The sequence below is a fragment of the Eretmochelys imbricata genome, chromosome 1 (assembly GCF_965152235.1).
Source record: "Eretmochelys imbricata isolate rEreImb1 chromosome 1, rEreImb1.hap1, whole genome shotgun sequence".
In the NCBI taxonomy this organism is placed as follows: Eukaryota; Metazoa; Chordata; order Testudines; family Cheloniidae; genus Eretmochelys; species Eretmochelys imbricata.
Genome location: NC_135572.1, coordinates 273,052,066 through 273,067,065, shown reverse-complemented (window position 1 = coordinate 273,067,065; position 15,000 = coordinate 273,052,066). Strand labels below are relative to the sequence as shown.

The 15,000-nt window shown below is 42.4% G+C and overlaps 1 protein-coding gene across 1 annotated transcript in view; it reads left to right on the top strand.

Moving 5' to 3' along the window:
* Positions 1–15,000, top strand: part of ANO4 (anoctamin 4) — a 211,742-nt gene that overhangs the window by 132,716 nt on the left and 64,026 nt on the right. The window contains exons 8-10 of the mRNA XM_077807658.1: positions 2,678–2,784; positions 4,808–4,863; positions 6,441–6,562. Of these exons, the coding sequence (XP_077663784.1) occupies positions 2,678–2,784; positions 4,808–4,863; positions 6,441–6,562 (285 nt within the window). The remainder of the gene's footprint in view (positions 1–2,677; positions 2,785–4,807; positions 4,864–6,440; positions 6,563–15,000) is intronic.

The window sequence follows — 15,000 nt, the reverse complement described above, 5'->3', positions numbered from 1 at the left end:
ACATGTCCTTAGCAGTTCAGGTGCAAAACCTGTGTGTGGATATGTGCGCACTTGTGATGTGGAGAGAACAGTGTGAGAACATTCCCTATTCACAAATCTTATTATGTTGCAGCAAATAGAAGGGACATTTGTATTGGTTATTGAATTTCAAAAGATTTGGTGTTTCCATTGGATAAACACCCAAAAATGTAGATGTTTATCCAAACCCCTTGGATATAGAGCTCTTACACAAGCTTTCTCATGTAAGAAACTCAGGACTCTGTTTTTGTTTGGGCCAGAAGTACTTTGAGGACAGCTTTTTTCATGGCATTCTAACATTTCTGCTTCTGGTCCCAAGCAGAACCTGGAAGTAAAAAGGGCAAGTAAATAAAAATGAAATATAATGGAGGGAAAAGTTAAGCAAACTTTTTTTGAACTTCAGAAAAGCTTTGATTGTGGAAAAAAGATCAGGGAGAGTGTCTGTAGACCCTGATAATTTTCTCCCATCCCTATAAAGTAGTATTGTAGTGTGTGGGAGAGACAGGAAAAACACAAAGTTTGCCCAGGATACAGAAGAGGGGAAAAGGCATCAGTCCATTAAAGGGAGAGTTAAAAAATATCAAAACCTGCCATGTTAGCTCTGTAAAAGGCAAGGGCAGCCAGTAGTAAGCCAGACCTAAAGAAGCACCATAGAGACAAATCTCACATTAGTGAGATTGGTGGCTGAGGAAAAGTTAATAGCATTCCAGCACTGAAAAAGCAAACTGGTTTCCCGCCTCATCAATGATTGAGAAGTGAAATAAGTCAGAAACACCACACCTGAGGGCTGGACTCATGCAACTTCTACTCCTAATAGGAACACCAAGGAGGCAGAAAAGACAGAAGATTTTAAAAGCCACTAGGGCTGTTCATGCTATGAGAGCATTAAATGGGAGCTGATGAAGATCCTGGGTGAAATGCTGGCCTGGTTGAAGGCAGTGTGAGTTTAGGAATTGCCTTCAATGGGACCAGGATTTCATCATTTGTGTATTGTTAAAATAGTTGAAAGTAAAGTGGGTTTTTTTTAAATGTGGCAGCAAGCATCACAAAGGGAAATAACCTAAACTCAGGCCCAGGAAACTTCTATAAGCAGGGGTAATAGAGAGGTACGGGCTGGTGTACCACTCTTATGTACTATAATATTTTGTTTAATATCTCTAGTTTTTGGATTTTTCTGTGTGTCTTGGAAGCAGGACACCAGAACCCTCTGGAGCAAATTGTATGTGGTGAGGAAGACCTAAAATACAGTAGGAACTTTTTGGCAGGAGAGAGCCAGGACATGGGTATTTCACACAGCCCTGCACAATAGGGAGCTATTTCCCTGACTGCTTTTCCCATATGAATGTGGAGGGGGAAATGACCATGTTGGGTCTGTGGCTAGTGAATCCTCTCTGAAAAGGGTATATTTGTTTGGTCAAAACCCTGTGGGGGGAAAACATTGAGCCCCAACTCCTCTACGCTGCAGCAGGGGCTCTGACCTGGCTACATGCTGGATCTACTATTCTGGTTATTTCTGTTCCTTTAGGGTTGTTTCTGACCCCTGCTCTGAGTCCACTCTGCATTCCTGTGAGCTGATCTCTCTAGGAAATCTGTATGATTGTACCTGCTCATTCACTCATCAACTCATTCACTTTCCCACTGCCTCACTAGCTGACGTGGGGGGAAGCCTGTTGAAAAATGAGTCTTTCCATTGACTTCAGTGGGCTTTTGATCCAGTTCTAAGGGCCAGATTTTGAAAGGTAGGCAGGTGCCTAGTGTGTGGAAATCCCAGTAGGCCCCTATGTGCATCTTTAGGAGCCTAAATATATATGTATTTTAAGTATTTAGCCCGAAGACCCTATTTTCCTCAGGAGAACACAGAGACCCTGTGAGTTAGTGTCCAAATTCACTTCCTCTTGGTGATAAGTTTAGCTGGTACCTCAGAGCCCAATAGCACAACATACACTATGCTGCCTACAGTTTTCTAGTGAGCTTGGTAATTATTAAAATGTCAAATTCCCCCCAATATGTGTGTGAAATGTTGTTAAGAAATATATAAGTTATATAATATGCCAACCAATCTAGTAAACATAATGCAATTTGCAGTTAATCCTTCACTTAGTTTTCTTGATTTATTATAAATTTACCCATGCTGTTGCATTTGAAACTGAATTTCATGTAATTTCATGGTTAGCTCCTGAAAGTTAATTTTCTAATCCATTTTAGCTTACAGTATCAAACTGTCATATATGATGTTTTCACTTTATAATGTACAATATTTATAATGTATTATTTCATTTTCAATATTCATGTGGTTAATCTGATCTGTGTGTTCTAGAGCAGCACTTTTAAATCTCATTTCTTTGCAAAATGTGTGCATGTATTATGCAGTGTTCAAACATTTTTTTTAATGTAATGCTTATGAAAGTGAATGACTAAGTAGCAAGACCCACTGCAAACATCTCCTGTTTAGTCCTGGCTTTCAACACTCCTGAGGAGCAGAGATTTCCTATTGTGCTAAATTGAATCACAGTGTCAAGTTCCTTTATTGTGTATTCCCTGTACTTCGCTCATACACCGTAGATTCTTGATGTGCTATAAAAATTTATGGAACTTAACCTTTATTTTAAATATTATACCATTTATTCAGGGGCCAATCTTGTTTGTGTTTTTTATTTAGCTTCATCATACACAACAAAGACACTTTCTTCAACAATGCTACAAGAAGTAGAATAGTACACCATATTTTACAGAGAGTGAAATATGAAGAAGGAAAAAACAAAATTGGTAAGTGCTCAACAAGGTGCCTTTTAATTTGGTGTAAAAATCAATAAAGCCTGGGCATGCTCCTTATAGGTCAGCTTTGGTTTTTTAAATCTCCTCACTGGGTACATAGCTCACACATTTCCAAGGTGGTCACTTTTTCTTGGTATGCCCAGTCATTTTGAAGACAAGGCAATGGAATGTTGGGCTGCTTTTCCATGAAAGGATATGGCTGACACCTCAGAAGACTATTTCCCTGTGCAGTAGGAAAGGCTGATATAAGGTAAACAAGAGACACACAAGGTATTGACTGATGACACTAAATAGACGTATTGTCCCATTGCAAAAGGAGAACTTGCAACTCTCCTTGGGTCAAAGTGTGGAGGTGCTTGGAGGGATGGGGAACTTATGCAGCCCTGAGTTTCAGACTCCAGCAATCCTGCATGAATCCCTGTTTCCCTCTCTTCACTCATGGAGGTCATGGAGGTTACTACAGCTCCCTGATTCCTTTCCATGGAGGGACAGGGAGACCAAGATTGAGTTCTCCACAAATTTCCTCTGCAAAAAATGGTGTCTTGACACAGGTGTGGGTTGGCTGGAGAGCTGTGTCTTCCTCCTCCTCTTTTCTGTTTGCCATGCAGAAGAATGTTCTTCATTCTAGTGGGCCTTTGCACTGCTCCTGGCTGAGAGCTCCATGTCCGAATTGTCAACTGGAGGAGCCTGGCTGGGGTAGCAAAACCCATTTAGTTTCCCCAGCTGACAACAAGCCAGGGAGGAACCTTTTTCCCCGTGCTCCCAGAATTAGGGAAGCACCACACATGCTCAATGCATCCCTGATGTCATCCTCAGCAGCATGGCTGGAGTCAGATTCCACCCCTGAGCAATGGGAAGAGTCAGGGGGCTGCATATTCCACATGCAGATAGCGCCTGGGCTGCTGTGTTCTCCTACTTGCCTCAGGATCCAAGTATCCATCCATCCATCCATGTGGCTCCCACCGCTGTAATATCAGAGTGTCTTCTGCATAGACTTCTGGACTGTAGGAGCCTCGCCAGGCTAAATAGCTCTGGTGGGCTTCACACAGTAGACACACCAAGAACCAAGATGTGGCCCATAGCAGAGACTAATACTACCAGCAAAAATGATATTTAGGATAAATTAATGCTTTTCATTGGACTATTCTTATAAGATTTCCTCAACTGATTAAGAATAGAATATGGAGTCTTTTGCCTCTAGCTCACTGATTTGAATATCCCCAAGTGAATACTGCACTGTCCAATAGCTGTTCAGTGGCCTTTGAGTAAATTTCCAAGTAAACAGTCATCTTCAGCACAGCTGGCACTAAGTACTTCTCTTGTGTTGTTAGTCTTGGCTGAGGGGCCAAAGCCTTAATGGACAGGGAGAATGAGCTATCCTTTGCCCCCCTATTAGTGGTCCCTTTGGGTCAGAGTTCAGGTATGTTGTTGGGCTTCACACTGCTACTACCTGTCTTGTGGCTGATCTGTCAGTAGATAGCTTCAGTCTCCAGGCCATCAATCCTACAGCTCTCAGAGCAATAAGTTAAACATGTAATGATGTTATTTTCATATGGAGATTAAGGCTTTTGGCTGTTTTGTTACACTACGATACAAAAATTCAAAGGTTTTGTCTGAAATTTGCAGAATGCCAAGAAATGTGGCATCTCGCCTAAATGAAGTTTCCAAATAGATCCCCACACAGACTTTAATATATGATTATTAGACCAAAATATTTGGGGTGAAAGTCAACCCCTATTGACTTCACTGTGGCCCCCAAAGCTTTAAATTCAAAGCATAGTGAATTGTAGATTGTGAATAATATGATCAAGTACAGTAGCAAGTATCTGAATGTTGTATTCATCCTTCCCTTGTGTCCACCATAGTATGACAAACCTATGAAAGAAGTATTTTGTTACTTGTATCTTTCACTGAACTTCATTTACCACTCTCATCATGAAAATGTGCTTTGCCCTCCTCATTTTACAGTTATTCGAGCCCTGCTTGTAATTAAATTAATATTTTTGACTTTTAGGTCTGAATCGATTGCTTACTAATGGCTCCTATGAAGCTGCATTTCCTCTTCATGAGGTACTTTTCTAACATTTCTTGTTGGCTTTTAATTCAAGTTTAATACCAATATCATTGGGCCTGAGTCTCCTCTTACTCTGGTTTTACACTATTGTATCCCCACTGGCTTCAGTGAAAAGTTACTCCTTATTTACACAGATGGTGTGAGCATTTTCTGTGCTTTCTTTCATTTAATTCAGCTCATTAGAAAATGTTGATGGCTTTTCCTGAAAATTCTTGTGCTTCAGACTCACACACTGTCCTCCATTGGTGGCCATGAATAATGTTATAGTAACAATCATGTATTACAAAAATTCTCAAACATTTTCATGGTGTGGAACACATCCAAATACAGAGTGTGTCTGGGGGCCCCACCTCCCTCCCGTTTACAATCACACAGATCATTCCTACTCCTTCACTTGCAATCAGAGCTCCCACTGGCAATCCCTGTGGCAACTACCACAATTGTTTTGCATGGAAAAGCAATGTTAGGGATGTATTTAATGTGCATTTAACTCCTTTTAATGCTGTTTAGCAGCTAGAAACAAAGAGGAGCCAGTATCATGTCACCAGCTGGCTTGTCACAGTCTAACAAGCAACATTACTGATTTTATGAATCACACTTTGACAGTTACTCATATATTATATATTGAAATCCAAAACTCTTTATCTGAAAGCTTGAAATCTTCTCCTTTTAAGCTAATAAAATCAATTAAAACAGAATTATGCAAAACATCATCTGTTGTATATTGGTTCTTACACTGCCCACATCACTGTGGCATCTGAGCACCTTTCAGTTGTGCATGAATCCTTTACTTTCTTCAGTATTTTTACACCCCTTGCTATCCCCACAACCTCCTCACTTGGAATAATTCCATCATCAGTATCGTGTTAAACACATATCTCTCAAAGTGAGCAGCCTCCTTCAGAGCTGCAATTAGTACCACTTTGAGGATGGTTATTTCACACCACTAATTGATTATGCATTACAACACAGGTTTGAGGTAAGTGTGGCTTAGCTTGTTGAGTTAATGGCAGAATACAGGTAATAGAACTCAGGATTCCCGATTCCCAGTCTTAGGGTATGTTTACACAACAACTGGAAGTCAGATTGCAGTTTAGGTAGGCATACCCATGCTAACTTTAATCTATGCCCACCTGAACTGCAATCACACTTCTCATTTCAGTATAAACATCTAATCACTAGACACACTGCATCTGCTGAGCATGCATCTCCCTTAAATGAAGATTTCATGGAGGGACCCATTTGTTCTTAACCTTTTGCATACTGCAATCCTCTTTTCTACATCAGGCCTGCCCTGGGAACCCCCTCCCATTTACCAATATGGAAGAACAGGGTGGTCATGAGCACCTGACATCTGTTTGCAACCCGTGATCTGAACAATGCCAGTTACCAAATACAGGTCTAAGAAAAATCAACCTTTAAGACAAACAAATTCAACCAAGCCGATGCTAAATTTGTCTTTTTGTTTTCATGCAAGGATTTTGTATAAACTGTTCCATTAAAACACACCTCTAGTTCCAGAGATTTCTTGGCAACTATTATTCTTTGCTCAATATTTAAATCTGTATTTTAGGGAAGCTACCGAAGTAAAAATTCCATAAGAACCCATGGAGCAGAAAATCACAGACATCTGCTTTATGAGTGCTGGGCCTCATGGGGCGTGTGGTATAAATACCAGCCCTTGGATCTCGTACGGTAAAAGTTTTTATTTGCTTTTAAAATGTTGCACTGTGTACTGGGATACAGAGTGGGATAAGATGGTAGGAAAGTCTAACAGAAACATGAAGGGCTCAGTTAATTCCTCTGACAAATGAGCCTAAATTCTCACAGTATAAAAGTGTGGGGGCCATGGCCTCCCCAGCCCCCCAGGTCTGGTGTCCCTGGGCCCCGAGGGTGTGGGGAACCTGAATGTTCTTTGTGCCCAGGGCCCCAATAAATCTTAATCCACCTCTGGCTACAAGGATCTATACATAAAATCTGTATTTAAAAGGTAGCAGCATCATTGAATATACTGATATGTTGGCAATTTGGGTGGGCCATTAAGAGCCTGCAATTGATAGAGTTAATTAGTTTTTCTTTTTTAAAGTACTGTAGTACTGTAACTGATAGGAGCCTTTTGCTTTTATTGTTTTTTTAATTGTTCTGAAATAGAAGGATTTGTAAAAGATTCCCAGGAAGCACTAGGAGTTATTCTTTAAGGCTCCATAAAGCTCATTTTTCTGCAACTTCATAAAATGGGAATTTGCTTTTTCTAGGGAAAAAAATGCTCACAGAGGAATACAGTCATAGGGGTTTGCTTGAGTCATGTAGTTTTTTTTAAATGTGCTAGAAACCAAAGTGAAGCACGGTAATATATTTTTAGTTAGTACATCAACTGTTCAGATGTTATCATTTCTTTCTGAGCCCATTGGCCAAGTCTACACTAAGGAAATTTACAAAACAAATTATACTATTGATTCGGTGGTGAACCAGTAATTGCATTGAAGTAGTTTTGAGTTTGTTTTTTAAATTTCCCTAGTATAAGAGATTACATTAGTTTCACAGTGTAGATTGTTTCTCTCTTTTTTGAAATATTTCTGGTAATTGTGTTTGAAGTAACCTGCAGACAGGGCTGTTGTTCTTTGGTAATAGTTTATATTTGTGATTGTGTCATGGAACAATCATCATCAGAAGGCATTAATTGGGAGTGTCACATCTGAGCTGTGAAGTTCAGATCCTGATCCAAGTTTCCCTAAAGTCTGAGAGAATTTGGATCCAGTGTTCTTTTTCGGTGTTTGTGTGTGCAAAATGGCTCATCGGGCATTTAAATGGCCATTTATATACGGAAGTGTGGTAACTGGGTAAGCACACAATTGCACTTGGACTTTGGCACAGACTTCCTTTAGAAATCTAAGCATAGCATTTAAGGGCACTAACTCATTCAGTTTCTCTTCCCAGTCAGTGTCATCCAAAGATTATTCTGAAAGAAATGTCATCAGAGCAGTTTACACAACGAGTGTACAGGTGATTCAATGTACAGGGCTACATGAGCAGGAGGAGAACTAGTGACGGGTATGACGCTTCCTGAGTATTCACAGGTGACTGAGTAAAAGGAGACCTCAAACCCAGACTGACCTTTGAAGTTACTGCCATATATCCTATTAGCTGTTGGCTTACAACAAACCCATTCCTGATTGTAGTGCAGGCACAGAAGGAAGGGTGGCAGGAAAGGAGTGGGCACCCTTTTCTGTCTCCCCTCTCAGCTGCTAAAACACTCCCATACACCCTTCCCTAACCCACACCAAAACATCCCTCCGTACCACCTCTCCTTCCTCACGTGCCACGTGCCCTGGTTTTCCACCTTGAACAGTTGACCACATTAGCAAAAACTGCTGTTCACCTCAGTTCTAACTGCGTGAACCTGTGTACCCAAAACAAAAGGGTTTATACTAATTCTGCCATGAGTGCTCGTTTCATAGCTTTCCCCAGCCATGGATACTGTAGAAAAGCTATGGAAAGCCCATGCCCAGAGGAAGTGGGAGTTGAGGGTTAACTGTTACGTTCCTAATGGGCCAGCTTTCCAGTACCCACCATTCCCAACCAATATTTGTGTTGTCAGACTCTTTAGAGAGGCCAAGGACTGAGTGAGCTATGGATAGTGAGTAACCTTCTCATTCATAGATATGATACTCTCAAGTCAGGTTAAAGTCACATTGCCAGGGTGATAAGAGAAGCTGTTGCTTTTATGCTTGTTTTTTCTTGCCATTAAATGTAGTCTTAAATCTCCAGTGTGCTCAGTCTGGCACCTTCCATGGCCATTAACTTTACTTTAATCACACCAGTTGGCCAGTATGGAGATCTTAGTCAGTAGAAATAAACTCGGAAACAGCATTTGAGGGGCATCGCACAATTCGGTGTTCATTCTGCCTGGAAGCACCGGGGAGTATGAGAAGTACCAATTCTGCACAATTGCAAATGCGTTGTTGTTAATCAACAGCTGTGAAGGGGTCAGCTTACTCACATTGCTGCCTGAAAATTTAATTTCTATACTGTTGTTACAAGAATCATTCAAAATCATGAGAACTGAAAGTGATTAAAGGGGGACAATCTCTCTCTCTCTCTTCCCTTCCCTCAGTTCATTCACTTTGACCTTGCTGTGTTGAAGTGAATGAAAGCAATCCCCATCGACTTCAGTGGGCTTTGGATCAGTCTCTCTGTGCACTTGCCAACTCTTTGTGCATAGTCTTTTTTTTCCCCTCTGCTAGACAACCATAGCTGCATTAAGTTTGTTTATGTGGTATAATAAGTCCTGTATAGGATTTTGTACTGAACTGTCAAAGGATGAATGAAAGAATGAATTAAATAAATTTTCTTGGCTCAGATCCAAATCTGTCTCTCTTCTAACTTCCCGAGTGCCTTCTAGGTATCCTGATCCCAAGCAATCATATAATTAAGCTTGATAAACTTAGAGAACCCCAATTATAAATTGTATAGTGCTAAAGCCAGACTTTGCTTATTCTTTTACAAGGCATTATCATTCTAAACACTAACAGGCTACAAAATCTGTGTGTTGTTGCTAAATATCTAGGGTGAAATCTTGGCCCTACTGAAAGTCCGTTGTGGTTCTGCCACTGACTTCAGTCAGGCTCAGTTTCACCTCTACATACAGGGGTCTTGGAAGGCTGATTTTCCTACTGGGATAAAGTTACGGTTGTGGCATGTTGTCTGTAGTGTTGTGGTTGTGCTAATAGTGATGTGTCTCTGGATAGAAGCAAGAGTATTGGCTATTTGATTACTTCACTTTTCATTTCCTTGCTTTTGAGGTTTTGCGTTAGGGAATGTTTTCAGTAGAGTGACCTTATCAGATACACAGAATGTTTGTTAGTATAATTACTAATGATCTGGAAAATGAGGTGAAACATGAGATGGCAAAATTTGCAGAAGATACAATGTTATTAGGGTGAATCAAAACAAGAGAAGGCTGAATAACTTCAGAGGGACCCACCAAAGCTACGTGAATGAGCAGCATGATGGTAGAGGAAAGTCAGTGTTGACAAATGCCTGGTAATGCACATTGAAAGGAATAATTTCAACTACCCATATACATTACTGAGTGCTAAATATACTGTAAGCACTCAGATAAAAGACAACACTTTGGGCAGCTCAATGAAAATCTCTGGTCAACATATAGTGACAGTCAAAAATAGGAAACAATGCATAGCTAAGCTCATGCTTGGTGCAGCTGATGGGAAGAGAAAGGTAAACGTGGCTCTAAGCCACCTTTGTCTCCTGGGACTGACTAGAGTCCAAACCAGCCCCCAGTGTAAAGTAGAACAGACACAGAGCTGCTCTAACTGCTGCCAGCTGTAATGGTCCCCTAGGGATCATTCTGTTGGCCTGGGATAAATAGAGTACATTTCCATAGCGCTCATCACAATAGTATGTAAGCAGAGATTTAGCTGATATATTTGTAGAATGAAAATACTGAACTACTGATCATTGCATATGAAATATGGGCCTGATTCCAGTCTTACTCTCAGTGCAGTACATGGAGTTGTCACAGTGTAAAACGTGAGTGTGACAAGAAAGATGCCACTTCTCGGTATGTAAATCAGTATATAGCAAAGCAATGGCAGTAAAGAGTGCTCTTTAAAAGATAAGTGTTCACAAGTGGCCTCAGTTATCTCCTTCCTACATTGCAGAAGTTTAGATTGTCAGTGGCAGCACCTATTCTTTTTGCCATTTAATGCACAAATTAAAACTGAGATCAGCCTTGGTATTAGAAGAAGCTGTTGACTTGATCTCTGGATCATAAGAGGAGCACTGCATTTTGCAACCAGCAGACACAAAGGGTTCAAATAGGGAAAAAAGTTGTTTGTCAGGAACGGTTTTCAGTTAAGGGGGCGGAAAGAGAGACCATCCGTGCTGGAGTGTGAAAAGCACCATAACACAAGAACGAGGAGGACTTGTGGCACTTTAGAGACTAACAAATTTATTTAAGCATAAGCTTTCGTGGGCTAAAGCCCACTTCATCAGATGCATGCCTTGGAAAATACAGTAGGAATATATATATATACACAGAGAACATGAAAAAATGGGGGTTGCCATACCAACTCTAACGAGAGTAATTGATTAAGGTAGGCTATTATCAGCAGGAGAAATCTCATCTATGGGGGTCAGAGTTGCTGGGTGAGCTATGCCTTAAATCTCTTTTTGTCCCTCTCAAGTGCACCCTTCCGGTGAAACAGGCCTGGCTTCCTACACCTCACTCTGGGTGAAACCCCCATGCAGTTTAATCACTCTCAGCCTGGATCTCTGGGCTGCAACTACCCCACCCCCCTGTTTACCAACCATGTTAACACAACAGGCTCAACTGCATTTGGCACCTGTCATCCCTTTTTCTCAGGGAACCAGTGACTAATTAACGTGGCTCAAAAGCAGCTTCTTCACAACAAAGTTAGGACTTAATTGCAATAGGAAACACAGAATTTAGAAAAAGAGGTTATTGCAACAAAGAATCTTATATGCATATTTCCTACCTAACCTTTATCTATCCATAGCTCAGGTAGGTCCAGCATATTCCCATCTCTGGGTTGGGAATGACAGCCTCCTTGCTGCACTCCTTGTGGCATTCTGTCGCCATGTGTCTCAGTCAGTTTGGGGTGCCAGATTCAGTCTGCTGACAACTCACTCAGCCCTCTCCTCTTTCCTGAGGCCAGCATCTTTAAGGTTTAGGAGCCCCTTTGATCCTTGGTTTTGGTCTGGGAAGAATACACCACAGCAGACTAGCTGGAGGCAGGCAGGGGATATCCCTAATGAATAGCTTCCCGATTGTTCCCCAAGGAGTCTTATCTTTGTCATGGTTTCATTTTCTGTTGGTTTCTCCCTTAACAGTCTCCTGTGACTTAACTCCTGGCAGTCAAGCAGATTAATATCGAACACCTAACCTGAGGAACATAAAAATACTATACGTAACTCCCTCATTTGCCATAGAAAACTGTCTTTAATACTTTGCTTCACTACTTTGAATTATATACATCGGTGAAAATAGGTGCTGATGCAAATAATCTCATAAAATGTAAATTATCTTTCTCAGTGGAGCAGACAGATTGTCAGCCAAAAAATTAGGCCACAGGGTTCACTCATGCAGCTAACTCATGCATCTGAAACTGATGTCAGTGTGTCTTTGTACAGCGAGACTTGCTACCCTTGTCAGAATTGACCATATTACTGTCATGTTTCTGTCTCTTTAGCCAGAAGAATTGTGAGGTCTGTTGAATGACAGAGGAATAAAAGCAATATGACAACATTGGCCTTTGGTACAGTGAAGCTGAGTTTGAATGATGATGATCAGTGTAGATCAGTCTTCACATTGCTTTAAAAATACAAAATATAATCTTAATTCAGACAGATGGATTGCTCAAGATGGAAACTCTTTGACATGCATTTTAAAATTGATGATTTCATTTATTCCAGGCCAAATGTTGCTCACTCTTTCTCTCTCCTCCACTGCCTCTCACCCGAGAAACAACATGCGTGTTTTCTTCCTTAGTGTAAAAGACTGACCAAGAATGGTTTCAGGTAGTCTAAAGGCAACAACATTGGTTTGTTTCACTCTTTGACCCTGGCAGTCAGTTGCCTCAATAGGAGCATAACAAGTTGTGCTGATGTAAAATACATTTAAACTGACCTGACACCCCGCTGTGATTTGACCCTAAAGTTTCTGAAGCACAGGAGGATTATATTTCCTCATTCCTTAAAATGAATCTGGAGAATGATCTTTTAAAGTATTCATTATTATTATTATGTATTAATTTATAAAGCATTGGACTTCATGGTCAAGGTGCGGTACGCTTTCAATCCATGTTGGAATTGTAAAATAAATTTTCTAGAGACTGGTAAGCAAAGTTCCAAACAGAAATATGAAAGCAAGGTAGAAGAATGCTCTCTGATTCATCAATTCTTCTTCGGGAGATTACACATATGCATTCCACTCTTGGTGTCAGTGCACCCAGCACATGGCCATTGGGAACTTTTTCCCTCGGAGGTACTCATTGGCCGGTTCAAGCTCCCCCTGCTGCCATGCATCACTGTGTGCAGGTATAAAGGGCAGAGCTGCACCTAGTCCTCCTCAATTCCTTCTTACCACCCGTTGTGGTTGTTGGAACTCTATACTATACCAGACTCTGTGTGTGTGTGTAATTAGTCTATTTGTCAGTGTTAGGACAATAACTTTTAAATGCATTATATAAAAAAAAATTCAGACTTGTTGTTTTCCCCGTTATTGTTTATTCCATTCACAGTACCAAGGTACGTCCCAGTCACTGGATTTCAAGCCGTGTGCTTTTTGCTCCAAACCTGTGCCAGTGAGTGACCTGCCCAATAGCTGCCTGAAGTGCTTAGGGGACGCACACGTGAAGGACCGGTGACAGATTTGCAGGGAGTTCAAACCTAGGACAAAGAAGGATAGGGAGGCTAGGCTGAAATTCCTGTGATGGAGGCGGCGCTCAGGCCACCATCGGAGCCAACCCAGTATGACTCGGTGCTGAGTGCTGCAGCTTCAGTGAGCAGTGCCAGTGTTGTCTTCCCTGCACGTCGCCCCTCAGTACCATCCAAGGGGAAACCTGTTATGATGGCATCGCTCCATCCATCACCAGGCTCTCAGCACAGGTCCCTGGCACTGACTGGATCAGTCCCGCCATGGTCAGAGGAGGGGAATCCTCGTTGTCAGACTTGGAGGTGGGATCTTACATATCACAACCCCACAGCAGCACCCGCTGGTCTCTGCACAGATCCTATCTTCCCATCTATCACCACGACCCTTCAATGGGACCTGCCTCAAGAATGTGGCTGGGACAACGGCACTCTGCCTCATATCGATGGCCATTCTGGAGTCCTTAGGCATTTCCCACAGCTTCCAGATCTTCCCCACACAGTGCCATACTCAGTGCCCTCACCGATCAGGGCTGAGTCCACTCACCGAGTGGCTCTGTCCCCAGAGTCTAGCACCAGGCTTGCAACAGGGTCAGTGTGTTCCTGTTACCTTTGGGGAATTTGCTGGTATCGAGGTGTTCTGGTACCATCCTTCCGGAATATGCTTGCATAAGTGCTCTGTGCCTAGCACTTCTCAGGAATATGTGTTTTTGCAATATCAGCCCTGTGCTTGCCAAATTCTGTGAGCAGGGCCTGCCTCTTGCGCACAACCTGACTTTGCTTCATATCAGCAAAGTTTTGCTTTGGTTCAGGCCTCATAGCAGGCCTCTGATACAAGCCTTATGTCTCAGACTCTCTTCCTACTACACCAGACACTTCCATAAATCCTCCCAGTTGTTCATAGCAGGGGTAGAAGAGTAAGAGGTCAGTCCCCCCCACCCCAAGAATTTATTCCTGGATTGCATTTTGCATACTCTTGAGCTATAAGTTGGCTAATGTCTAGGGTTGCTAGGCATCAGCTTTCAACCAGAATGCCTGGTCGAAAAGGGACCCTGGTGGCTCCCTGCCTGCCCTAGCTCTGCATGGCTTCCGGAAGCAGCCGCCAGGTCCCTGCAGCCCCTAGATTCATGGGTGACCAGGGAGGCTCCACACTCTGCCCCTGCACTGAGGACTGGCTCCGCATCTCCCATTGGCTGGGAACTGTGACCAATGGGAGCTGCAGGAATGGCACCAGTAGGTGCAAGGAGCCTCCCTGGCCGCCCATTCATCTAGGAGCTGCAGGACCCTGGCAGCCACTTCCTGGGACCCACGATAAGTGCTGCCAGGACCTCAAACCCACACCCACACCCAAACTCCTGCCCCAGCCCGGTGAAAGTGAGTGAGGGTGGGGGAAGCGAGCGATGGAGGGACGGGGGATGGAGCGAGTGGTGGCGGGGCCTTGGGGAAGGGACTGGGCACGGGTGCTCAGTTTTGTGCAATTAGAAAGTTGGCAACCCTACTAATGTCGCTCCATCCAACAGTGTCACAGCTTATTCAACTAGGTCACAATTGGCCTCTGTGGCCTTTCTGGCAAGTGGCAATCTTGTTCTTGGTCCACATACTTGCTTCCTGCTATGCTGTGGCTCAAGACTCCAGAGATGATGCTAGAGTGGGATGAGTTGTTGTTCAGTCTTTCTTGAAATAGATTCCAATCCTGCCTCCTATGGCTTGTGAGTTATCAA